At 39.1% G+C, this 25,786-nt stretch overlaps 2 protein-coding genes across 4 annotated transcripts in view; both read right to left on the minus strand.

Annotated features, from left to right (window-relative positions):
- On the minus strand, nt 1-20,448 carry LOC113646250 (interferon-induced protein 44-like). Of its 2 annotated transcripts, none has more exons than XM_027152407.2 (9): nt 19,763-20,448; nt 4,703-4,789; nt 4,009-4,275; nt 2,690-2,720; nt 2,329-2,521; nt 2,079-2,219; nt 1,779-1,950; nt 1,343-1,443; nt 1-1,215 (listed from the first exon to the last, which is right to left on the minus strand). In XM_027152407.2, the coding sequence occupies exons 2-9, from the start codon at nt 4,740-4,742 to the stop codon at nt 1,027-1,029; spliced, it is 1,134 nt and encodes a 377-aa protein (XP_027008208.2). In that variant the 5' UTR covers nt 4,743-4,789; nt 19,763-20,448; the 3' UTR covers nt 1-1,026. The 2 variants fall into 2 exon arrangements, with proteins under 2 accessions (XP_027008208.2, XP_027008207.2); XM_027152406.2 differs by lacking the exon at nt 19,763-20,448 and adding an exon at nt 5,484-5,608 and having other exon boundaries at nt 3-1,215.
- LOC125141467 (interferon-induced protein 44-like) overlaps nt 14,214-25,786 on the minus strand; it is a 19,179-nt gene continuing 7,606 nt past the window's right edge. Inside the window, exons 1-10 of one of the 2 annotated variants that reach the window (XM_047815090.1) lie at nt 18,263-18,314; nt 17,892-17,948; nt 17,724-17,794; nt 16,667-16,933; nt 16,316-16,346; nt 15,967-16,159; nt 15,722-15,862; nt 15,461-15,632; nt 14,922-15,022; nt 14,214-14,804 (exon numbers count right to left, since the gene is read on the minus strand). In XM_047815090.1, the coding sequence (XP_047671046.1) occupies nt 14,616-14,804; nt 14,922-15,022; nt 15,461-15,632; nt 15,722-15,862; nt 15,967-16,159; nt 16,316-16,346; nt 16,667-16,933; nt 17,724-17,772 (1,143 nt within the window). In that variant the 5' untranslated portion in view covers nt 17,773-17,794; nt 17,892-17,948; nt 18,263-18,314 and the 3' untranslated portion in view covers nt 14,214-14,615. Of the gene's footprint in view, nt 14,805-14,921; nt 15,023-15,460; nt 15,633-15,721; nt 15,863-15,966; nt 16,160-16,315; nt 16,347-16,666; nt 16,934-17,723; nt 17,795-17,891; nt 17,949-18,262; nt 18,315-25,786 lie in introns of those variants that run through there. The other variant, XM_047815088.1, reaches the window with a different exon arrangement.

Consider the following 25,786-nt stretch of genomic DNA (forward strand, 5'->3'; position numbering starts at 1 on the left):
CTTGTTGTTTAATTTTATAGTCAGATTGCAGGAGCCAGCCTGGGCCAATGTAGGTTCGAAGTGAGTTTTCTCCTACACTGCTGACCAGAGAAAAGCAAGACACTCTGTAAAGTCTGCTTCAAGAGTTAAAAGTCAAGTACCGTGACTTGATCTAGAGGTCGGTGAAACCTTTAATGATCCCTTAGTAATAACTAATGATACACCTCATAATATAACTAATGAAATGATAGAACTCTGGGTTAGGGTTTTGTGACTCTGAGTTTTCTTGAATTTGATTAATGTCAAAAGAATTTTTTTTCTATTTTCAGTCAATCCACGCATTTTTCTCAGAGAGTTCGTCAATCAAAGAACTTTTTAAAATGTGTCAGTTCAATTGATTTATTGTTGCAGTTTGTTAGAAACCATTTAATTTTACTAACATTCTCTGGTGGCCATCACCGGGATTTCATTTCATTCACTGTAAGTGTATATTTACTGTAGCAGGAAATGTTTGTTGCATCCTTTGTATTGTTTCAGCTAATCATTTTGTAATGGCTTATAAAGTTTCATTATGTAATATTTACATTTTATTGGTAAAAATGTGATCAAACATACATGGGTATGCATTGTAGAGTTTTATACACACATTAAAAATAATAAATCAGAATTTTTAAAATAAAAAAGCAGATAAATGCTTAACATAACATTCAATATATGAAAATATATCCACACAAATCCTATTACATTACAGAAACTGAGCTAAATATAAAAGATCTATAAAACTGAGCTATATCTAAAATGTCTGAATTAGATATACCTCCATGTAAGCATTACACTCTTTATTCAGGCTGTGATACTGATGCACAATTCCAAATCAATTCTATAATCAAGTAAAAATCCTTTACCAAACTCTTTTACAAATTCAAAAAACAAAATGAAATGTAAGCATTAATATATTTGCATTAATAATTGGATTAATATAAATTCTCATTAATAACTCATTAGATAACCTTTAAAATTGTTTGTCACTTTTCATGTGAACTTTCTCTATTTACAGGTTGTTTGTTGGTGTGAACTCTTTTTGAGCACATAGTCATTAGCCCAGAAGATAATCTTTGTTAAGGCATCGAGCATCAGGCAGTTTATATCTTCATTCATAACGATCTGCTCATGATAGTTCAAGACAGGAAAGATACGGTTCACAGGCACACCCAGTTCATTACTGCATTTCTGCATCTAAACACACACACACACACACACCTTTTTAACTAGTCTGAGCCAAAACACAAACACAAATATACATATGATGTCAAAATTTGTAGTTAGAAAACTCTACAGTTTTCAATATGTAAAAATGACTTACATTCTCTTTGATCTTCTTGCTTTTGTAGACATTTTGCAGGTTCTCCTTGGTTATTGGACATGCAAGGTCTACTCTTGTCATGAAAACCACTTGAGGAATTTCTGTAGCATAATCAGGAAACACACACATAACAATTCAGTCATTTCAGTGTAAAACCTTAGAAGTGTGCTGGATTTTGGCAGTCTGATTAATGATTAGTTTATTGGATTTCATATTTCTTTGTTAAAATGTTAGCCAACCCAAATAAATTTATTCCAGTTCCAAATATTTCTAGGTATTCTAAACTGCAGACAATCTTAATTCATATGTTTCATACATATAATATGATCCAGTTATGCTATTAGGGAGAGGAAAGGAATTAATTGATTAAATGTAATTAATTAAAAATATATATTTAATAAATTTAAATATATTTTAAATATCATGACTGACTCACCCATGCTGCTTGCTGCTTTCATGACACTCTTCATTTTTTGCATAAACTTTTCGTCTTGGGTTGAAATTTTGTCAGCTGGCATGACGAACACCAGGCAGTGCATCTGATCACTCAGGGTGGGGTTTTTGTTGTAGTAAAGGTTGCTTTCAGACAGTGGAATTTCAGAGTTGAACTGGAGAAAAGAGAGTTCAATAAAGACTGTTTATACTTGTAGTATTTTCTAGTGACATTTGTATTTATGTATGATGTGATTAAGGCAAATTACTACAATGTGAATTCAAGAGTGTAAGTATTACACACCATGAAACCCTCTTTAATGTGACCTTTTAAAGCACTGATGATATCTTCATTGAGGATTCCAGAGTCTTTTTCCGCACCCATTATGTCATTGAAGGCAAAAGGAAATGATCCTTCTTCATTTGCGATTTGGAATCGTTTATACTGTAATGTTACAGAAAATTATATGAAAGTTTAACTTGATAACTGTCTCATGCATACAAAGTGAAATAAAGTGACACACATAGGACTGTGTAATATACAGTAGACTCACGGATAGAGTATGACTCGTTGTTGTTCCTGAAGCAGCCAGACAGTCGATAAACTGACGGCCTTCAAAAATGGATCTGATGGTGTTTATGGTGCTGGACTTTCCTGTTCCAATTGGTCCACAGACGAGGAATCGGAGCTCTTGAACTTCATTACAAATTTGAAATGTCTTGAGAGACTTTAACATTCTCTCTTGTCTGAAGAAAAATTTGATTCCAGCATATTTATATTTACTAATTAAATTGTTATAATATTTCATATTTAACTTTTATATATTTGTACAATCCACTGCGCATGTGCCATCATCTAAGATCTTTATGGATAATGGTACTTTGCATATAACCAAAACATGTTTGTGAACTTACTTCCATTCCACTGTCCTCCATTCTTTTATAACTGTTAAAACAATACATTATTAACATGCTATGGATTAATAGTAATATTAGTATGTATATAACATCACTAACAGTATATTCCCATTCTTAGGAGGTGCATTGTAAAAATAAACTAGAATGTGAATGGTGCCTGCATGTGGCAAGTTCCCCTCATCGTGCTGAGTATTTTGATATATGACATGTCCAAATTGTGCTAACTTCTTGATTCTGCTTATTTTGGGGGCGGGGCTACACGTGACATTATGTGGTGTCGACTGCTGTCACCAGAATACCTGGTGGGGTGCCAATACTTTTGGAATCATTGGGTTGATAGTGTGGAGTTGATAGTTACATGTATTGAGAGTCTCCTTTACATCTACAGTCACTAGGAGAACACAGAAGAGAAGCCGTGCCTGAGCATGCTGCGTGTGTACGAGATTAAAGGGATTTTAGGAATTTCCCATTCCCATATCTCTAGCACACCTCTCCTCAATGAGCCGGTCGATTTGACACCTCATTCTTGGGTCTAGGACAAAAGCTAAGACAAGTTACGTGCCAAAATTTTGTCCGGAAGCCGGAAGAATTATAACCAGAACGCACATTTCCTGAAGAAAATGGGAATTGTGCTTGCACGTGGCAAGAGACAAGCATGTGACATCATCTGAATACTCTTGAGGATGTTTTCCTCATTGTGCTGTGTTTTGATATGTCACATGTCCATGTTGTAAAAAGTTTTTTGATTTTGCATATTTTGGGGGCGGGGCTGCGGCACAACCGGAAGGCCGGTCAGTACACCAATTTAAACCTTTCTTCAGAGTATCACCCTAAAGGAACTGGCTGAGTTTGGTGTAGAGAGTTCGAAAACTTGCCGAGTTATAAACCTCCAAAGTTTATAATGGGAGTTTATGGGAAAAAAGGCCATTTTGAGACCCCTGTACCGGAAGTACCGGTACTCGGATCACTTAGAAAAGTAATAGCACACGTCTCCTCAATGAGCCGGTCAATTTCACATGTCATTCATGGGTCTAGGACAAGTTAAGTGCCCGAAGTTTTGTTCCGCACAATAGTAAAAATGTTGCTTTGCAAGCACCATTAATAATAAGTATGCAGGATAATAAGAATGTTGCATTGCAAGCACAATTAATTACACCCTTCTTTATTTATTAGCACTGAAATTTTTTAAACCTGTACGATTTTCACCACCCATTATATAGTCATTGTTATGTATTTGTCTGATTAGGAATAGTTATTATTAGCATTACTCTAGTTAACTGATATCATTTCATGTAATAATGACTTCTGTTACTTACTGATTCTCACAAGTGCAGAGCATGAGGTGGAACCTAAACTGTTGCTCAGGGTTACGGTGTAGTTTCCTTCATCACCCTCCACAGCGTTTGATATTTTCAACTGAAATTTTGTACCCTCTATGCTCATTCTGTGCTTGCCCTCAACACAACGCAATTTTTGGCCATGTTTTTCCCATGAGACTGTTACATATGTTGTGTTTGCCTCACAGGAAAAAATAAAATCCTGTCCACGTTCAATTTGTTGATCAGCCAGAACTGTGACAAATTCTGTTAAACAGATAAGAAAAATGTAATTAAATTCAAATATTATAAAATGTATATAGATATATGTTTGTATTTCAGGTCATGAGCATGTTGACCCAACCGTACACTCCTCAGGATGCTTAAAGTATTCTTTTAGAACTTTTCCTTTCATTTATTTTTAAAATTAGATTTAAACATTCATTAGTTCATCTGAACCAGCTAACGTGTATTAGATTAGGCCATCGTCATGTACAGAGCCCAAACTCCCAATATCTCTGTTTAAATTACTGAATAATTATTTAATTATAACACATTCAGAATTATAATTAACAAGTTATTCTGCAAGAATGCACCAGTTCCAGAGTCACTGTGGTAAATTTCTGATATATTTCAGACCCTAAATTAACATTAGACCGTGTTGAATAAAATGTTTCAGTTTGTGTTTACATACCAGGTTTGGCTATAAATAATCCCATGATAAACTTTGCCATTCTTGATATTCGATACTGTAGCCCTGTAGAGAATGTGCAGGTTGTATCTGTAATAAAATGCATGAATGAAATGAATAATAATGATCTTGAAATTAACAGCAACAATACAATCAACTGGGTCTTGTTTATTATGGTTTAAGATCATAAGTAGAGGTGTGTGTGTGTGTGTGTTCATGTGTGTTTTGTTTGCATATGAGGTAAAGAAGTGAGTGTGTTTTCTATAACTTAATGTTATTGACTTAATGTTGCTTTATCAAAGCATTATTCAGTCAATTTTACTGTATTGTTCAACTTGTTTTTTCTGGATACTTTCTGTTAAAAATTTGGTCAAACTCACAAAGTTGTTCAATATTGCTGCAAAAGTTATAGGTCTTCCAACACCTAACCTTATAGAACTCAATAACACAGCTATCGGACACTTTGCCATTTCAATAGATTCCACAGATCCACTAAATGATTATCTAGCCCCACTGCCCTCAGGGCGCAGGTACAATGCTCTGAGGTGCAGGGTGCCTGCTTTGGAAGAAGCCTGATTCCCTCAGTCATTAAGTACGTTAACAGCAGACAACCCTGAGTGTTATTTTGAATGTTTCTTGACATATGTGTATTATGACTGTTTATGTTGTGAGTGTCAAACAAGTGCAGTGTTGTGGAAAAGAATTTCCCCTTTGGGGACAATAAAGTAAGTAAAGTAAGTGTTTTCTATATTACACATGATCCTTTTAAATGAATATAACTTACCTTGTGTGACGCTCTGAGTGAGATTTAAGGTCTGTGTGTGTTTCTCTGTCTGCTGTTCTAAGTGTGCAGCTCAGCTCGTCTTCCTCTCGACTGCTGATTGTTCTTAATCTTTTGCTGTTATAAAGTACAGAGGGGAGTGAAGCATTACTGAGAGAACAAAAGTGAAAGTAGCTGTTGTATTTTTATAACTTGAATAATAGCATGATTATTTTTTATTGACATTGGATAAGGGCGCTTGGCAGACGCCCTAATCCAGAGTGACGTACAAAACTGGTTTTACTTCTCTATTATTGAATACATTAACTCTGCTTCACTAGGTTAATAAACTTAAGATACAACATGGGGAGGCATAGCGCCGCCGTCCAGACCAGACAACTTTGGCCAGTATAGGAAAAAATAAGCCCCATACATCTCGCTCATGGTAGCAGAAGGATTTGAATCAAAAGATTTAGGACCAATGATTAGGGAAGCAGCACAGGAGAGTGAAAGTCGACGCATAATCCATATATACATCTCGTCCAGACAACAAATACATATGAATCTCACAAAAGGCAGTAGATAGCGTGGTAGCTACACACACGGATAGAAAGGCACATACAGTTGTCATCGCATACACTAACAGTCATGACAGAGAACGGAACAAATGAAGATGAATCATTGCTAGAGAGTGTGCCTGACACCTTGTGGACAAATCATCAGACAGATTCAGGTTAAACCCAATTTTAGTGTACCTTACCAAAGACAATACCCATTGTCAGTGCAGGCAAGAGAAGGGATCACCCCCATATTTCCTGTCAAAAAGACCAACTCTGACAGATGGAGGCTTGTGCATGACTTACGGGCGGTTGATAGGGTTGTACAAGCAGAGACGCCCATAGTGCCTGACCCGCACACACTAATGACAAATATCCCAGAAAACTCAAAATAGTACACAGTAATGGATTTATGTTCAGCCTTTTTCAGTGTGCCATTACATCTAAATTCGAGACATCTGTTTGCATTTACATACGAAGGTCAACAGTATATGTACACAAGGCTCCCACAAGGGAACTGCGAAAGCCAGTCACTATTCAACCAAGTTTTGGCAGAAAATTCAGCCTCGATTGACATCTCTAGTGTCCTGGTTCAGTTTGTTGATGACCTATTAATATGCAGCCCAACCAGAGAGCAGTGCAGGAAGGACTCAATGGCAGTACTCAATATTCTTGCCGAAAATGGCCATAAAGTTAGCCAAGAGAAACTGCACTTTTGTTAAGAGAAAGTTGAATACCTTGGCAGGGTATTACAAGGAACAAATAGGTCTCCCAACCCAGCCCATGTGGAATCATTATGCACTGCCCCAAAACCTCAAACAGTAAAACATTCTTTCTTTTTCTATAGAAGACAGTGGATCTGTGACTTTGCGTTAAAAACAGCTCCTCTGCACGCACTGATACATGCAGCAGATCAGAAAAAAGAAAAAGCATCCCTTGCTTGGACCACAGAGGCCCCTGCAGCATTTGAGTTGCTAAAGGGTGATCTTTGTTCTGCACTAGCATTGGCTGGGCCAGACTACAGCAAACATTTCACCTATATGTCTCAGAAAAACAGGGTTTTGCAACTGCTGTTCTACCTCAACAACAGGGTCAGGGTAGGCAGTCGATCGCCAACGGTACATCCCTCGATAACATAGAGAAGGCAATGCCTCCTTGTTACAGAGCATTAGCAGCGGCTGCTTTTGCTTATCAAAAAGCGTCTTTGATTAGCATGGACCTCCCAACAACCCTGTACATGACCCATGCCTTGCATGCTTTCTTGACAAGTCCTGCATTTGTAATTACCCAAGCACGTAAAACAGGGTATGATGCAGTTCTTTCAGCACCTGAATTAACAATCCAGAGGTGTCGTACAGTAAATCCAGCAGACAGAATGGTGACCCCATTAGAAGGAGAGCCACATGACTGTCATGTTGTTTTAACAATGCACATTTGAAAGCATGTCAAGATCTTGAGAATCTATCACTGCCATATTAAACCCTAACTTATTTTGTCAACGGCTCATGTTTTAGGGGAATGGAAGGGAACGTAGCAGGCTATGCAATCGTGGCCTCCAGCCACGACCTCTCATCCTTCCATACTGTCCAAGCCCTACCTGTGAGTCAAACCTGTTTGGCCCAATTGGCATTGACGGCTGCATGTACACTGGCCAGTGGACAAACATGCACAACTTACATTGACTCCACATATGCCTACAGGGTGTGTCACTTACATGGCCCAATCTGGGCCCGGGAAGGGTTTCATAGAGCAGATGGCTCGCCGATCACACATGGTCAGGCCATTTCAGAACTACTACATGCCATTACACTAGCAGCAAAATTAGCTATTGTGAAGTGTGCAGCAAACAAAATGGACAGCACATTTGTATCCAGAGATAATGTGGCAGCTGACGAAGCTGCTAAAATGGCGGCTTCACAGTGGATAGATATCCTGCCAATTACACTCCCACAGGACACTCCTCCACCAGAGACTAACCTAGTATCTTTAGCTGAATCTCAGAATGCAGCCTCAGTCCATTAGACTACATGTTGGAAAGAAATTGGAGCTTGAAGGCATAGTCATTCTGGCCTGTGGCGAGGGCCACATGGACACTATACTCATATCACTATTGACTACCCTAATCAATACAGCGCATGGATTAGACCATTGCACAAGGGGGGAGGTAGTAAAAAGGCTTAAAAGAACATGATGGTCACCATTCTTAGGCCCAACAATGCAATAACTAGCTGTAAAATATGTGCCATGTGTAATATCAGAAAAAACTTCGCAGCTTCAATAGGACACAACCCACAGCCAGATAGTCCATTTTGATGTGTCTAGTGATTGATTTCATTGACATGATTGAAAGAAAAGAAAGGAAAAGGTACGTTTTGGTGGTAGTGAATAGGTTAAGTAGATGGGTGGAAGCCCACCCAACAGCACATGCAGATGCCGAAATGGTAGTAAAATTTCTTTGCAGAGAACAACCCTGATTTGGAATTCCTGATAAGATCAGTTCAGATGATGGTATGCATTTCTTGAACAAAGTTGCCAACAAAGTAACACAGGCCTTGCGAATAAAACACAGGTTTGGATGTGTATATCACCTGCAGTCACAAGGAATGGTGAAAAGGGCTAACACAAAATTGCAAAAAGCAAAATTGGCTAAAATCTGCGCAAAGACCAAGAACTCAACTGCAGGAAAATAGCAACAGACGGGAACCAGAGAACAACTGAAACATGGCCCCAAGAGACACTAGAAGAATAAACCAGACATCTGCAAAATTGATAACGATAGCAATAGCCGCCATACTCATAATAGCAGCAGGATCACTCAAGTCAAGTCAAGTCACCTTTATTGTCACATAAAGGTGACTGAGGAAAATAAAACGGACAAAGGTCCAGATGGACTGTACTCAAATATGGAAGATGAATGCTGAAGGCACAAAAGACAGCAAGGCGAAATTACAAACCAACAAGAGGAACCAGGCAGAGAATTGGTGGTCCCAATTCCAGGAAATCTAGAAACTTGTCATATGCATAGCTGCAAACATTTGTCAACATGCTCATACCATGGATGCGTCCCTTTCTGTCTGAATCATTTATTCGACCCGTTGGTAGAAATCTGTGAAAAGACCAGTAAGTAAGCCTGGGGGAAAGCTGATAAAATATGCCGACAAACACCTCTATGAAGAAAGTTGTGAAACTATAGCCACGCTAGTGCAAGACCAGCAGTTCCCAGGCAACCTGGAAACATAAAAATAGCACATGACCTTCAATTTCCCCATTGCTAGAGGGGATATTGACACAAAATGCTAGGAAAATTGTGAAGAAGTGTGGGAAGCTGACCAAGAGTTACAAGTAACAGCCTTGGAGTTAAATGGAAGCATGATAAAAATTTCAGGTAAAGAAACGGTAAAGAAAGGAACGCTGCCAATAGCAGATGTATTCTGGTATTGCCGACAAGGGAAGTCACTACGACAGAATCTCCCAGAGCAATGGGGAGGAATTTGTGCCCCAGTAATTCTGATTATTTCCATGAGGGTTCTTCCAATAGGACAAACAGAGAATCTCCAGCCAGGAAGATGGAAAAGATTCAGCTATGCTGAGGACAAATCTGTATATGTCGACTGGGTGGGGGTTCCTGTAGGGGGTTCTCCGATGATTAAAGAGCTCAGGGACAAGTAACTGTGGACAAGCTTGTAGTGTTTTTTCCATGGTTGCAATCAAAGAAAAATGCGGAATGGATTAATTTCATATGGTATAATCAGCAGCGATTTGTAAAAGCTACTATCCTAGCCTTTCAGGGAATCAAACAACAACTACATGCAGTATCTGTAATGGTATTGCTAAACAGTTTGGCTATCGACACAATGATAGCACCTTATGATGGAGTGTGTAGCCTAATCGGAATGCATGCAGGGGAAGGAGGCAACCTCACTGTTGCCCTCAAAGGATTGGAAGACCTGTGCGATGAGCATGCACGGAACACCTACAAACCAGAGAAAGTTGGTTTTACTGGTTGTTCTCAGGAAGTTGGAGGGCCAATCTAACAAGAATGGGGACGGTGATGGCAACATACTTGTTAATATTAATGCTAATTACCTGCTGTGTGATACCTTTGGTTCGTAAAATGATTACCAATGCCATGCAATCTCTGTTTGGACAGAATTTACAAATTGTAGAAAAGAATGAATCAGAAACATGGAAATGAAAACCTTCAGGGAATATGCCATCCATAGAAAGGCACAGGTTTGCCCAGATATAGCATCTGGCACCGTTCATTTTAGATTTCATGTCCCAGGCACCCTAAATTTCAACATCTACTCCTCAATTAACCGATGACCACTCCGTTTTACGATTTTATTGAGGGCTACACTCCACAGCATCACACACCCACACCTGGAGTCTCCACAAAGACCAGATAACCCCATGCGACTCATTGGGGCCTGCAAACAGAACTCTCACACACACACACACACACACACACACACACACACACACACACACACACACACACACACACACACACACACAACACAATGAGACATTCCTTTTACTAATAAAACCCAAGATAAGGTACTCTAAGGTTCTCATTCTTATAACCCTTTTTGTAATGTGTTTCTTCTTTTAAGGCTTGCCTGACTTGAAATTATTTGCTCCTTAATTTCCTGACAAGGGTATATTTTATTCATGTGTCAGAAAACAACATTGTATTTAAAAATCCGTTATACTCTATCATCATATCTTACTGATCATGGCATGTTAATGTATACCTGTTCTAATGCCATATGCCCCTTTAAGGTCTGATGTCAGAATGTATACGAAGCTATCGTTTTCTTTTTACTTCCCTAATGAAAGTGCATCTTGTTTATGTTTCATTTTTGTTTCTTTGCCTTTATCTTTGCCTTGATTAATGATCTATGTATGTAATGTACCGCTGCCTTCATACCATCATTACCCTTCATGTTTAGTATCCAAATGACCACAAAATTATCGGTTACTCATTTTTCAAGCACTGGTGTATTTTATTTGAGCACGAAAGGCGCCGTACCATCTTAATACACCCTGGATCAAACTTTAAAGTCATCTAAAAGTTTGATAGCTAAACCACGCCCACAGACACCTGAAACAAAGGGAGTTTTTCCCTTCAAAATCCTGACCAAAGTATTGGTCATCTTCCCAAAGATGGGTGGAGTTCGCGACCTTTAAATTGTCAGAAACACCACTAATTTAAGTTTCTGTGACGATTTCCCAGTTAGGGTGTGATTAATTTTTAAGTCTAAGCTTGCCATTTCCTTTCCTTCCTTTCTCTAGTTTCTTCTTTCCAGTCTCTTCGTCCCTTTCCCCAATTTTAATTTCTTTTGTTTTATTTTATTTTTCATTTTCGTTTTCCCTATTTCTTTTGTTTGTTTGTGTAGATAGTTTTATGTTGTGTTTGTCTCATTCATTAAATGTCATAATTTTGAGCCACAGGTGATTTGTCTCTGAGTCTCGCTCACAAATTAAGGTACCTGCAACATCGGGTCTGAACTACATGCTCTATTGAGTTAACTTAATTTAAATTACGGTATACAGTAAAAGGAAAGCGAATCTTTCTTGGCCGGGAAGATACCGCCTTCATAGAATTAATAAAGGTACGCGGCCTGTTCGCCGGACGAACAGACCAAATAAGCGTAACCTTAATTCCAGTACCGTTAATTTCAACTTAGGTTAAAATACTTAGAAGCCACTATAACATGTTATAGTTACTTATAAATATTTACCTTGCTTCGCGAGCCAAAATCGCTACACAGAGAATATAAGATTTCTGTAAATAAAATGTAAATATGGTATATGCTAATAAAAATTTATACAAATAAAATATATAAGGATAAAAATGATTAAGAAAAAAATGATAAAAATAATAATAAAACAAAATAATATAAAAAATAAAAAAATAGAAAAATAATAAAACAAATAAAACAAATAATAAAAAAAAGATAACAAAAACACATATATACAAATTAAAAGAAGAAAAATGTAGAAAAGTTAGGGATCATAAAGTAAACATTGTATAAAAGTACTTTTAATCTAGAAACAAGAATGGTGTTATGTGGTGTTTTTCTGTCTTTTGTTTCCCATAAATAGCAGGAAAATTGTGATGAGAAAATGACGAACTTAGTACAAACGGAGAAGGACATCCTGGTGGATGAATTTGGAAAGTGGAGACTGACACACTGGGAGAACCCAATTCCCCGACAGGTAGACTACATTACCATGGAATGAAAATGGGTAGCTGCAAGGGAGAAACAGGTGTATGGACCCTTAAAAAAGGGGGCAATTCAGATGTGGATGACATGGTTCTCGTTAAACACACCGATGTGGAAGAACCTGCAGATCATCACAACTTGTGCAGGGAACAATAGACTGTGGGCTAATCTACCTGTAAAGGTAGAATATCTCTTGGAAGCTATACCATGCATAAGGGCAGGGATGCAGACTAGGGATCAGGGTGAAGTGCTAGTAACCTCTCCCCTGTTCCCCACCAAGCCCCTCTACGTGCTGCAAAGCCACGAAAAAGGTTAACGAAAAAACCCTGCACAATAAGTGATAAATGAACACAGATGAAACATATAATGAATGTAACATGTCAGGGTGTAGATATTTGTATATAGAGTCCAGGTGATGAATACACTGTCAAGCACAAATGCTGGCAAGGTGAGAATCTTTCCCCTATCGATTGGCAAGTATGAGAGGGTTTTTTTCGCTCACCTCTGGACTAAGACTTTAAATGAATGATGCACGCATGCGGTATATATGGTAATTGTAATAGCATGAAGTGAGGTATGCTTCACTTTTCCACCCACCGCTTTTGCAGCCACAAAAGGGGGGATTTATGTGGGAAATTTTTCTCTAAAATAATGTAAAGGAGAATGTGAAGTAAGGAAAAGGTGAGAGAAGGGAAAACATAAGAAAGTTAAACATTATATAGTGCACAGGCCATTAAGCTCATGGAGGTGAAAAGCAAATGTGTCAATAAGTCGAATATGATTCTCCATATCCTTAGTATAAAGAGTGATGATCTCAGTGAGCAGGTCAGCAACAGGTGAAGGAATAGGAATGGTGGCTTCCCCTTAAAAGTTGCTCCACCCATGTAGAGATTGAAGCTGGATAACAACACATAGGTTCATAGCGCCTTAGTAAGCATGAACAGACTCTGGCTACTTAGTTAATGAGTAAACTGATGGCTACTGCACTAAAAATATTCTAAGAAACAGAACAATGGAAGAACAAAATTAAATCATATAAGGAAAAGTGTTGATGAGCACCAAGCTTACAAAGTTCAAGAAGTTTATACATACCCATGGAAAAATGTGAGTTGTGTTAAAGAAGAAGCTCAAAGATGAGAATAAAGACTAAAATGGGGGCATATCAGATCTGTATGTAGGGTTACTGTAACCAGCAGTATGTCGGTGCAAGTAACGTCTACTGGACAAACTTGTATCCCTGGTACCAGCTGGTTGATTGCTGTCTATACGACTGTTAATAAACCTACAGTACCTCAATTGAATCCAGGCTTTGTGAGTTTGGCTGATTATTTCTTCTTTAAATTTCAACTTAGAATTGTTATTTAATTTTATAGTCAGATTGCAGGAGCCAGCCTGGGTCAATGTAGGTTGGAAGTGAGTTTTCTCCTACAGTGCTGACCAGAGAAAAACAAGACACTCTGTAAAGTCTGCTTTGAGAGTTAAAACTCAACAACTACTGTGACTTGATCTAGAGGTTGGTGAAATGATCCCTTAGTAATAACAAATAATACACCTCATAATATAACTAATGAAATCTGATTAATATAACTAATAGAACTCTGGGTTTGTGTTTATTGACTCTGAGTTTTCTTGAATTTGTTTGATGATTAATGTTGAAAGATTTTTTTTTTCTGTTTTCATATTCAATCCACACATTTGTGACAATCAAATAAATCAAAGACCTTTTTAAAATCTGTCAGTTCATTGAAATTATTGTTGCAGTTTGTTAGAAACCATTTAATTTTACTAACATTCTCTGGTGGCCATTACCGGTATTTAATTTTATTTACTGTAAGTGTATATTTACTGTAGCAGGAAATGTTTGTTGTATCCTTTGTATCGTTTAAGCTAATTATTTGGAAATGGCTTATAAAGTTTCATAATATTTACATTTTATTGGTAAAAATTTGATCAAACTTTGTATAGTATGCATTGTATAGTTTTATTCACACATTAATAATAATACATCAGCATTTTTTAAATAAAATAGCAGATAAATGTAACATTCAATATATTAAAATACATCCACATAAATCCTATTACATTACAGAAGCTGAGCTAAATTAAAAAGACTAAAAAAGTCTAAAATGTCTGAAAAGCTCCATGTTAGCATTACACTCTTTATTCAGGCTGTGATACTGATGCACAATTCCAAATCAATTCTATAATCAAATAAAAATCCTTTTCCAAACTCTTTTATATACTTAAAAAGCATAATTAAATTTAAGCATTAAAATATTTGCATTAATTATTGGATTAATATGAAAATCTGAGTAACTCATTAGAGAAGCTTTAAAATTGTTTGTCACTTATCATGTGAACTTTCTTTATTCCCACCTTGATTGTTGTTGTGAACTCTTTTTGAGCACATAGTCATTAGCCCAGTAGATAATCTTTGTTAAGGCATCGAGCATCAGGCAGCTTATATCTTCATTCATGTGGCTCTGATTGTGATAGTTTAAGACAGGAAAGATACGGTTCACAGTCACACCCAGTTCATAACTGCATTTCTCCATCTGGACACACACAATCACACACACACACACACAAACACACACACACACACAAATTTACATATGATGTCACAGTTTGGAATTAGGAAAATGCAGTTTTCGATGTGATAGATTACTCACATTGTCTTTGATCTTCTTGCTTTTGTAGACGTTTTGCAGGTTCTCCTTGGGTATTGGACATGCGTAGTCTACTCTTGTCATGAAAACCACTTGAGGAATTCCTGTAACATAATCAAAAAACAAACACATAACAATTTAGTCATTTCAGTGTAAAACCTTAGAAGTGTGCTGGATTTTTCCGGTCTGATTAATGATTAGTTTATTGGATTTATGTTTCTGTACTAAAATTTCTACCAACCCAAATGAATTTTTTCCAGTTCCAAATGTTTCTAGGTATTCTAAACTGCAGACAATCTTAATTCATATGTTTTGTACATGTAATATGATCCAGTTATGCTATTATGGAGAGCGAGGTTTTGGTCTCAATGTAGAAATGAGAATCATGTGAGTCAGAGCATCAGAGCAGTCAAGATTTTAATAGTGCTGTTTTATTTTTATTGTTACACAAATGAAGAGGAAAGGAATGAATTGATTAAATGCATTTAGATATTAATACATTAATACATTTAGATATATTTTAAATATCACGAATGACTCACCCATGCTGCTTGCTGCTTTCATGACACTCTTCATTTTTTGGTTAAACTTTTTGTCTTGGGTTGAAATTGTGTCAGCTGGCATGACGAACACCAGGCAGTGCATCTGATCACTCAGGGTGGGGTTTTTATTGTAGTAAGGGCTGCTTTCAGACAGTGGAGTTTGAGGGTTGAACTGAAGAAAAAAGGGATCAATAAAGACGCATGATTTGATTAGGGCAAACTACTGTAATGTGAATTCAACAGATTGTAAGTGTTACACACCGTGTAACCCTCCTTAATGCAACCTTTTAAAGCACTGACGATATCTTCATTGAGGATTCCAGAGTCTTTTTCCGCACCCATTATATCATTGAAGGCAAAAGGAAATGATCCTTCTTCATTTGCAAATTCAAATCGTTCATACTGTAAAGTTACAGAAAACCAGGTTAAAGTTTAACTAGATAACTGTCTCATGCATACAAAGTGAAAGGAGGTCACACACATAGGACTACATAATATAGACCCACGTGTAGAGTATGAGTCTCTGTTGATCCTGTAGCAGCCAGACAGTTGATAAACTGACGGCCTTCAAAAATGGATCTGATGGTGTTTATGGTGCTGGACTTTCCTGCTCCAACTGGTCCACAGACAAGGAATCGGAGCTCTTGAACTTCATTACAAATTTGAAATGTCTTGAGAGACTTTAACATTCTCTCTTGTCTGAAGAAAACATATTTATATTTACTAATTAAATTATTATAATATTTCATATTTAACTTTTATATATTTGTACAATCCACTGCGTATGTGCCATCGTCTAAGATCTTTATAGATAATTGTACTTTGCATATAACCAAAACATGTTTGTGAACTTACTTCCATTCCACTTTCCTCCATTCTTTTGTAACTGTAAAAACAACACAATATTAACATGCTATGAATTAATATTAGTATGTATATAACTATACTAACAGTATATTCCCATTCTTAGGAGGTGCATTGTAAAAGGAAATTATGCCCTCCTTTATTTATTAGCGATGAAATATTAGTATGATTTCCACCACCCATTATATAGTCTTTATTATGTATTTGTCTGTTTAGGAAAAGTTATTTTATATATAGTTATATAGAATAGTAGAATATATTAGAATAGTTCTTAGGAATAATTATTAGCATTACTCTAGTTAACTGATATCATTTCATGTAATAATGACTTCTGTTACTTACTGATTCTCACAAGTGCAGAGCATGAGGTGGAACCTGAACTGTTGCTCAGGGTTACGGTGTATTTTCCTTCATCACCCTCCACAGCGTTTGAAATTTCCAAGACACAATGTGTACCATTTTTTCTCACATCATGCTTGTCCTCAACACAACACAATTTTTGGCCTTGCTTTTCCCATGAGACTGTTACATCTTCTGTGTTTGCCTTACAGGAAAGATTAATCTTCTGTCCATGTTCAACTTGTTTATCAGCCAGAACTGTGACAAATTCTGTTAAACGGATAAGAAAAATGTAATTAAATTCAAATATCATAAAATGTATATAGATATATGTTTCTATTTCAGGTCATGAGCATGTCGAGCCAACCGTACACTCCTTAGTATGCTTACAGAATCTTTTAGAATTTTTCCTTTCACATATTTTCAAAATGCTTAAAATTAGATTTAAACATTCATTAGTTCATCTGAACCAGCTAACGTGTGTTAGATTAGGCCATCGTCATGTACAGAGCCCAAACTCCCAATATCTCTGTTTAAATTACTGAATAATTATTTAATTTTAACACATTCAGAATTATAATTAACAAGTTATTCTGCGGGGGCACGGTGGCTTAGTGGTTAGCACGTTCGCCTCACACCTCCAGGGTTTGGGGTTCAATTCCCGCCTCCGCCTTGTTTGTGTGGAGTTTGCGGGTTTTCTCCGGGTACTCCGGTTTCCTCCCCAGGTCCAAAGAAATGCATGGTAGGTTTATTGGCTTCTCTGGAAAATTGTCCGTAGTGTGTGAGTGTGTGAGTGAATGAGAGTGTGTGTGCCCTGTGATGGGTTGGCACTCCGTTTAGGGTGTATCCTGCCTCAATGCCCGATGACGCCTGAGATAGGCACAGGCTCCCCGTGACCCGAGAAGTTCGGATAAGCGGTAGAAAATGAATGAATGAATGAAAGTTATTCTGCAAGAATGCACCAGTTCCAGATTCACTGTAGTAAATTTCTGATATATTTCAGACCCTAAATTAACATTAGACCGTGTTGAATGAAATGTTTCAGTTTGTGTTTACATACCAGGTTTAATTGAAGTTAATCCCAGGTATAACCCTATATTCTTAAACATATTGGTATTAGATACTGCAGCCCTGTGGAGAATGAAAACAGTCACACAGCAAATCAAAAATTAGTAAATGTGTCCCACAGTACTAGGTTGTACCTGTAAAGACACTTATGAACACTTGCCTTGTGTGAAGCTCTGAGTGAGATTTAAGGTCTGTGTGTGTTTCTCTGTCTGCGGTTCTAAGTGTGCAGCTCAGCTCGTCTTCCTCTCGACTGATGATTTTTCTTTATTTTTTGCTGTTATAAAGTGCAAAGGTGAAGTGGAGCATTTATGAGAAGATTAACTTGAAAGGTATCAGTCACCTTTTTTGTATAACTTGAATAATAGCATGTTTATTTTCGGCAGACGCCCTTATCCAGAGTGACGTACAAGCTGCTTTCAATTCTCTGTTATTGAATACATCAACTCTGCTTCACTAGGTTAAGATACTTCAGATTCCATGAGCCTAAAACACGGTTCAAAGTTTTTTTAAAACATTTTTTAAAACACTTACTTATTGTAATTATGTAGAAATTAGGCACTAAAGACAGTAACATGATCATGTACATATTGAATCTGCATGAATTCCCTGCACAGTAACCACAGTAACCATCATCATTAACATTGTTCTTATATTTCCCTCGATGGTTATGAGTGGAACAACATGTTATTATATAAAATTGTAAATCAATCTGTATAATAAAAGGCTGCAAATGCATTTGTTAAATATGTTACATCTTATTTGTCACATACTGTACCTGTAACGCTTGGGTTTTAATAGTACACTAGTAGAACACAAACACAGAAACCACAATACAAATGATTTTTTTTTTCTTTTTTAAATCTTTTCTATGTAATCGATTCTGGGAGTTAAAATGACACCTCTCTCTCTTTGCTGAGTTTGTTATCCAGTGTTATACATGTGGTCTTGTCTGAATGGGAAAGAAAGCTCATGCAAGAAGAACACCTGTTATAAAATATTACAAATTATATATTTTATATTATTATATTATTAATTATATATATATATATATATATATTTCAGGCCCTAAATTAACATTAGACCGTGTTAAATGAAATGCTTCAGTTTTTGTTTACATACCAGTTTGGCTGGAGTTAATCCCCAGTGTAACCCTAGATTCTTAAACATTTTTTGGCATTAGATATTGGAGCCCTGTGCAGAATGAAAACAGTGACGCAGCAAATAATCAGAAAGAAAAAGTAAGTAAATGTATATCACAAAACTAGGTTGTATCTGTAATAAAAGACACTTATGAACAAGAATATAATCATCTTGAAATTTACAGCAACAATACAATCAACTGGTTCTTGTTTATTATGGTTTAAGATCATTAGTAGAGGTGGGTTCGTGTGTGTTTTGTTTGCATATGAGGTAAAGAAGTGAGTGTGTTTTCTATAGCTTAATGTTATGGACTTAATGTTGCTCCTCGATTATTATTATTGCTACTTTATCAAAGCATTATTCAGTCAATTTTACTGTATTGTTCAACTTGTTTTTTCGGGATGCTTTCTGTTAAAAAGTATGGTCAAACTCACAAAGGTGTTCAATATTGGTGCAAAAGTTTTAGGTCTTCCAACACCTAACCTTATAGAACTCAATAACACAGCTATCGGACACTTTGCCATTTCAATAGAGCGGGATTCCACACATCCACTAAATGAGTATCTAGCCCCACTGCCCTCAGGGCACAGGTACAATACTCTGAGGTGCAGGGTGCCTGCTTTGGAAGAAGCCTGATTCCCTCAGTCATTAAGCACGTTAACAGCAGACATCACTGAGTGTTATTTTGAATGTTTCTTGACATATATGTATTATGACTGTTTATGTTGTGAGTGTCAAACAAGTGCAGTGTTGTGGAAAAGAATTTCCCCTTTGGGGACAATAAAGTATAAAGTAAGTAAAGTAAGTGTTTTCTGTATTACACATGATCCTTTTAAATGAAACTTTAAATTCAAAACTTACTTTAAACTCTAACTTTAAAATCAAACTTACCTTGTGTGAAGCTCTGAGTGAGATTTATGGTCTGTGTGTGTTTCTCTGTCAGCTGTTCTAAGTGTGCAGCTCAGCTCGTCTTCCTCTCGACTGCTGATTGTTCTTTATCTTTTGCTGTTATAAAGAACAGAGGGGAGTGAAGCATTACTGAGAGAACAAAAGTGAAAGTATCTGTCGTATTTTTATAACTTGAATAATAGCATGATTTTTTTTATTGACATTTGCAGCGCTTGGCAGACGCCCTAATCCAGAGTGACGTACAAAACTGGTTTTACTTCTCTATTATTGAATACATTAACTCTGCTTCACTAGGTTAATATACTTAAGATACAATGTGGGGAGGCGTAGCACCGCTGTCCAGACCAGACAACTTTGGCCATTATAGGAAAAAATAAGCCCCACACATCTCTCTCATGGTAGCAGAAGGATATGAATCAAAAGATTTAGGACCAATGATTAGGGAAGCAGCACAGGTCAGAGAGTGAAAGCCGACGCATAATCCATATATACATCTTGTCCAGACAACAAATACATATGAATCTCACAAAAGGCAGTGGTAGCGTGGTAGCTACACACACATGGATAGAAAGGCACATGCAGTTGTCATCGCATACACTAACAGTCATGACAGAGAACGGAACAAATGAAGATGAATCATTGCTAGAGAGTGTGCCTGACACCTTGTGGACAAAACATCAGACAGATTCAGGTTAAACCCAATGTTAGTTTACCTTACCAAAGACAATACCCATTGTCAGTGCAGGCAAGAGAAGGGATCAGACCCACAATTCAAGGGTAACTTGAAGCAGGCATCCTAATTACAACTAACAGCTCTTGCAACACCCCCATATTTCCTGTCAAAAAGCCCAACTCTGACAAATGGAGGCTTGTGCATGACTTACGGGTGGTCCATAGGGTGGTACAAGCGGAGACGCCCATAGTGCCTGACCCGCACACTCTCCTGTCAAACATCCCAGAAGACTCAAAATGGTATTTACTGAACTGAATTAACTGAATTAACAATCAAGAGGTATCGTACGGTAAATCCAGCAGACAGAATGGTGACCCCATTAGAAGGAGAGCCACATGACTGTCATGTTTTTTCCAATGCACATTTAAAAGCATGTCAAGATCTTGAGAATCTACCACTGCCACATTCAACCCTAACTTATTTTGTGGAAATTTTTCTCTAAAATAATGTAAAGGAGAACTTGAAGTAGGGAAAAGGTGAGAGAAGGGAAAACATAAGAAAGTTAAACATTATACATTGATTATACTATGATTCTCTATATTCTTAGTATAAAGAGTGATGATCTCAGTGAGCAGGTCAGCAACAGGTGAAGGAATAGGAATGGTGGCTTCCCCTTAAAAGTTTTACTTTTAATCCCTGTGTGTGTGTCTGTGGTGTGTGTGTGTGTGTGTGTGTGTGTGTGTGTGTGTGTGTGTGTGTGTGTGTTTTTATGTGCATGTGTTAGATTTTATGTGTGCATTTGTGTCTGTATGTATGTTAATTGCACTGAAAAGGGCAAAAGTGTGACCTATTGCCCCACTAAATGTGGCCGGGTCAAATTGACCCGGGAGGACAGTTCATAATTTGGAACAATCTTGGTCAATTTCAGGCAAATATTGATATATGAAATATCAGGCACAGATGATGGGGGCGTTTGCGCAACAAAAGCAGGAGAATAATGGAGCTGTAGGGGTGCTGGTAGGTGTGAGGTCCAGGGATTTTTACCTTAGGGACATATCCTGCTCAGGGGTGCAGAATAGCCTTGGACATGCCATGGCAAAATTCTAGGCAGGCAGGGGCGATCGACAAAGCCTGCAAATCACCCACACTTTTGAGAGAGACTATGGCTAGGAGCAGATCCAACTTCTCAGAGAAACTTCTCAGAGGCTGACTCTATGGACTCTAAGGGGGCTTCCAGCAGCCCCTCCAGGACCACAAAGAGGTCCCAGGAAGGAAGGTGCGGTCTACAGGAAAGCCTCAGCCATCTGACACCACACAGAAAGTGAGAGACCAGAGGGTGCCTACCCAAGGAGGCCCCAAAAACAGGCTCATGGTTCGCAGTGATGGCGGCCACATACAACTTTAAACTAAATGGTTACAGGCACCAAGAAAAGCAAGACTGCAGGAACTCCAGCACTGTAACGACCAGTGTTCATCTCACCAGAGGCAAAAAAGCCTCCATTTCAGAGCAAACAGCTTCCTAATGGAGAGATCCCTAGCATTCAGTAGAGTCTCTGTCACCTCAAATAAGAGGCTTGCTTCTAGGAACTGGTCGTCATCAGGGGCCAGACCCAAAGCTTCCACATCTTGGGACGGGGTGTAGTATTGCCCCCTGTGCCTGAGAAAGATCCTTCATGACGGGAACCTCCCATGGAGTGCCGTTCAGGAGAGAGACTAGGTCTGTGAACCAAACTCGAGAAGGCTGACAAGGGGCAACTAGGAGAAGTTTGACTCAGTCATGGCACACTCTGGCAAGGATGTGCATGAGCAGAGCTACCGGGAGGTAGGCGTACAGATGGAGCCTCGGCCACGTCCGTACCAAGGCATCCAGGCCCAAATGGGCCGGATGAGAGAAGGATTGTCTCAAAAAAAAATCTGACAAATATTCTTCACCACGTGTGAGTGGAAGACGCCGCTCCCCTAGCCTCAGCACCTGCCTCAACAGGAAATCTGATTTTTTATTTACATGGCCTGGAATGAAAAATGCTCTCAGCGAATGGAACCACAGCCCCCATCTTTATTGGGGACAATGAAATATCGGCTGCAAAAGCCGTAGACCAGCTTTGGGAGAGGAACATGCTCTATGGCCCCTTTCCTCAGAAGCGAGAGAAGTTCCTCTTGGAGAAACACTGCCTGGTGCCTGACAACAATCTTGGGCAACACACCCTGGAAGCGAGGAGGACAGGAGGAGAACTGGATCCTGTAGCCTTTTCCTACAGTATCCAAGACCCACTGAGATGCCCCTAGCAGAAGTTTCCACGCTGCCTTGTTGGCTGAGAGTGGTGTCAAGCTCGCGCAGACCTCTCGGGTGACCTGAAACAGCACACTGGCAGGTGCTAACCAAGGGAGATTCATGCAAGGAAAAGGAGCAGGCACAGACCTTACTGCCCCCAAAACACCGGAGGTGGCAGGGCAAGCAGTAGGGGGCGCATTCCTGAATAGGGCACTCCTAGGAACCCCAGCCCTCGGGCATCAGGACTCATTTGTACCCCGCCTGGCCGAGATGGCGGACCTGAGGTCCTCTCTTTCCTGACAGGTCTTGGTCCGGGTACGCTGACCTACCTCCCTAGTCTTAGACGGGGGGGGGCACAGGTAGCCACACAAACCCTTTTCACTGCCCTGAGTGAACTAAAAGGGGTTGGGAGACACTGGAAGATGGCTCAGGCTGCTCACCGCAGTGAAGGAGAAACTCTCTAAATTCCGCCAACTGGCATTTCACCTCCTGGTGCCTGTCGACGAACAAGCCCTGAGGTGAAGCTGGGCCATCCAGGAGAAAGGACTTATCCTTATCTTTAATATCAGTCAAATTGAGGCACAGGTGCCTCTCCTTGGCAACCAGTGCAGACATATGGCCTTACCCACAAAGGCTGAAGTAGTTCTACAAAGCTTGGATGGAATCGCAGGCTTCCTTCATGAAGGCAATGTAGGTGAGAGATAGCCCACATGTGTCTCTTTAATCCCAGGTATCGCCCCATACCCATGGCTTTCAAGCCCTATAATGGCCAAATAGCCAGACATGGCAGGGAAAAAAATAAGCACTGAAAATGGATTTCTACAAGACCTTGACACCATGGTGTGGAGGTCTGGGAAAAATGGCAGCTGTCTGAGTGAAGGTGGACTGAAGTCAGAAAGCGGTCATCTAGCTCAGAACGGACAACACCAAGTTCCTCTTCAGGCTAATCTAATTTTAACATAGACACAGCGAATAACCACCTCGAGGAGCTCCTCGAACGCCATTAATTGTGTCGGCTGTTCAGAGGGAGGAAGCCCCTCCCCACCCACATTGAGCTCCTCAGAGCCCGACATGGAAAGCAGCATGCTCTCTTCCAGGTCGGGAGAAATCGCAGCGCGAGCTCCTGAAACCGAGCAAACGACGTCAGGAGAGAGCGAAAGAGAAAGGGAAATACCCGTCTCTTGCTCCACTTCTGCTAACTCAACCATTATCGAAGCCGACACGGTGGACGCAGGACCCGAACCATGAGGTGCAGCCGAAGCTGAAAATACAGCCAAGCGAGTTCGGAGAGTACGCAGAGGGTATCCCTCACAATGCACGCAGCCAGCTCCCTGGAGAGCCGACTGGGCATGCTCCTCTCCCAAACAAACCAAGTAAAGTGAGTGAGTGTCGCCCCCTGTGATAAAGCGAGGGCTTGGAGGCATGCATCTGTTAAAATGCTTGGATTGCAACATATTTTGTCTCTCTGCACTAGACGGACAGGACAAACAATCGACACACATACACAGAGCGCTTCCTGAAGACAAAGAAGCTGAAGCAATGTGATGTAGATGCCCTTATATGGACCTACTGGCGCCTTATCACTTCGTCACATGTCCTTCCTGAGCCAATAAATTGGCGTGTGCACACAGAGCTTCAGACACAACTTCCTCACAGAAGCATTCCCATAGCGTCAGCCCTGACGCAGCGTCGAGTTCCCTCAAAAGTGAACAACATGCTTGGATGACAACAATAAAAATCAGGGAATGTTAAAAGCTAAGGAAAAGAAATGTTTTCAAGGATGAATTGAATGTGGCAATAGAAGCGGATAGCCTGATATATTAAGGTAGGCTATTCCATAATTTGGGTCCCACAACTGCAAAGGCCCGATCACCTCGTTTTTTTAAGGCAAGATTGCGGTACAACAAGTAAGCATTGATCTTAAGTTTCTTAACGGGGAATGATGGGAGAGTAGACTGGTCAAATACTCAGGGGCCAGATTATTTAGTACTTTGTAAACGTGTGCTTTAACTCTCTACATTTGATTATATTGTCTTCTGGTAAAGTAGATTCCTGTCTTTTGTATACTATCTGCTTAACTCACTTTGTTCTAGAGTAGTGTGATTTGAATTGTGTTATATTCTATACCATTTTTTATTTTATAGTGTTGGTCTTTGTTGTTCTCTCAGCTGATTAATCAGGAGTAGTTTCAGTCTCCCTTAAGGTGTGAATTGGGGGCAGGGCTTACCTATTTAAATTGAAGGTTCGTTCTCTCTCTAACATTAGTGTCTAGTACTGTTTTGATATATTCTACCATACCTTAATTCTCACTCTTGTTTGACTACAAATATGTGCCTTAAACCCATATCTGTACTCAAGCCTTCTTCTGCTGCTGTTTTATGTTTCATTGTGTTCTTATTGATTCTATTTATTTTGTTTTTATTGTTGTTTTACTGGAAAGCACCTTGTGCTCCTTTTGGCTGTTGTAAGGTGCTCTATAAATAAAATTTGATTGATTGATTGATGAAGCCCTACTCTCACAGATGCTCTCATCCACAGAGCAGAGGTCACAATCCCAGTAACCTCATCTACCCTCCTCTGTTGTGTAAGTCTCAAACAGTGGTGGTAGGTGGGCTCTGGAATTTTCAGTCTGCTATAAAGAAAGCTGATTTTATCTCTGCTTTAACTTCCCATTACTCCTTTGATTTCCTTGCGCTAACAGAGACCTGGATATCCCCACAGAACACTGCTACACCAGCTGCTTTATCCACTGCCTATGCTTTCTCTCACTCACCACGAGAAACAGGCAGAGGTGGCAGTACAGGTTTATTGTGGTCAAAGAAATGGTGCTTTACACCTCTCCTCTTCTCCCATTTAACCATCTCTGCTTTTGAATTCCATGCCATTTCAGTTACCTCTCCAATCAACCTTGTTATCATTGTTGTCTACCACCCTTCTGGTCCCCTAGGAGACTTCCTCGAAGAAATCCCCCCGACGGTGCTTGGTGACTTCAACCTCCCCTCTGACAAGCTACATTCTTCTTCCCTCCTGTCTCTTCTTGACTCATACACCCTCACACTCA

Source organism: Tachysurus fulvidraco, chromosome 6, assembly GCF_022655615.1.
Source record: "Tachysurus fulvidraco isolate hzauxx_2018 chromosome 6, HZAU_PFXX_2.0, whole genome shotgun sequence".
Classification (NCBI taxonomy): Eukaryota; Metazoa; Chordata; class Actinopteri; order Siluriformes; family Bagridae; genus Tachysurus; species Tachysurus fulvidraco.

Excerpts from the sequence above, each read along its gene's own strand:
- LOC113646250 (XM_027152407.2), bottom strand. The coding sequence starts at position 4,742 with ATGGCAAAGTTTATCATGGGATTATTTATAGCCAAACCTG. Across the intron at positions 1,444-1,778 it reads GAAAGCAGCAAGCAGCATGG|AAATTCCTCAAGTGGTTTTC; the intron begins GTGAGTCAGTCA and ends ATTATGCTACAG. Across the intron at positions 1,216-1,342 it reads GCAAGAAGATCAAAGAGAAT|ATGCAGAAATGCAGTAATGA; the intron begins GTAAGTCATTTT and ends GTGTGTGTTTAG.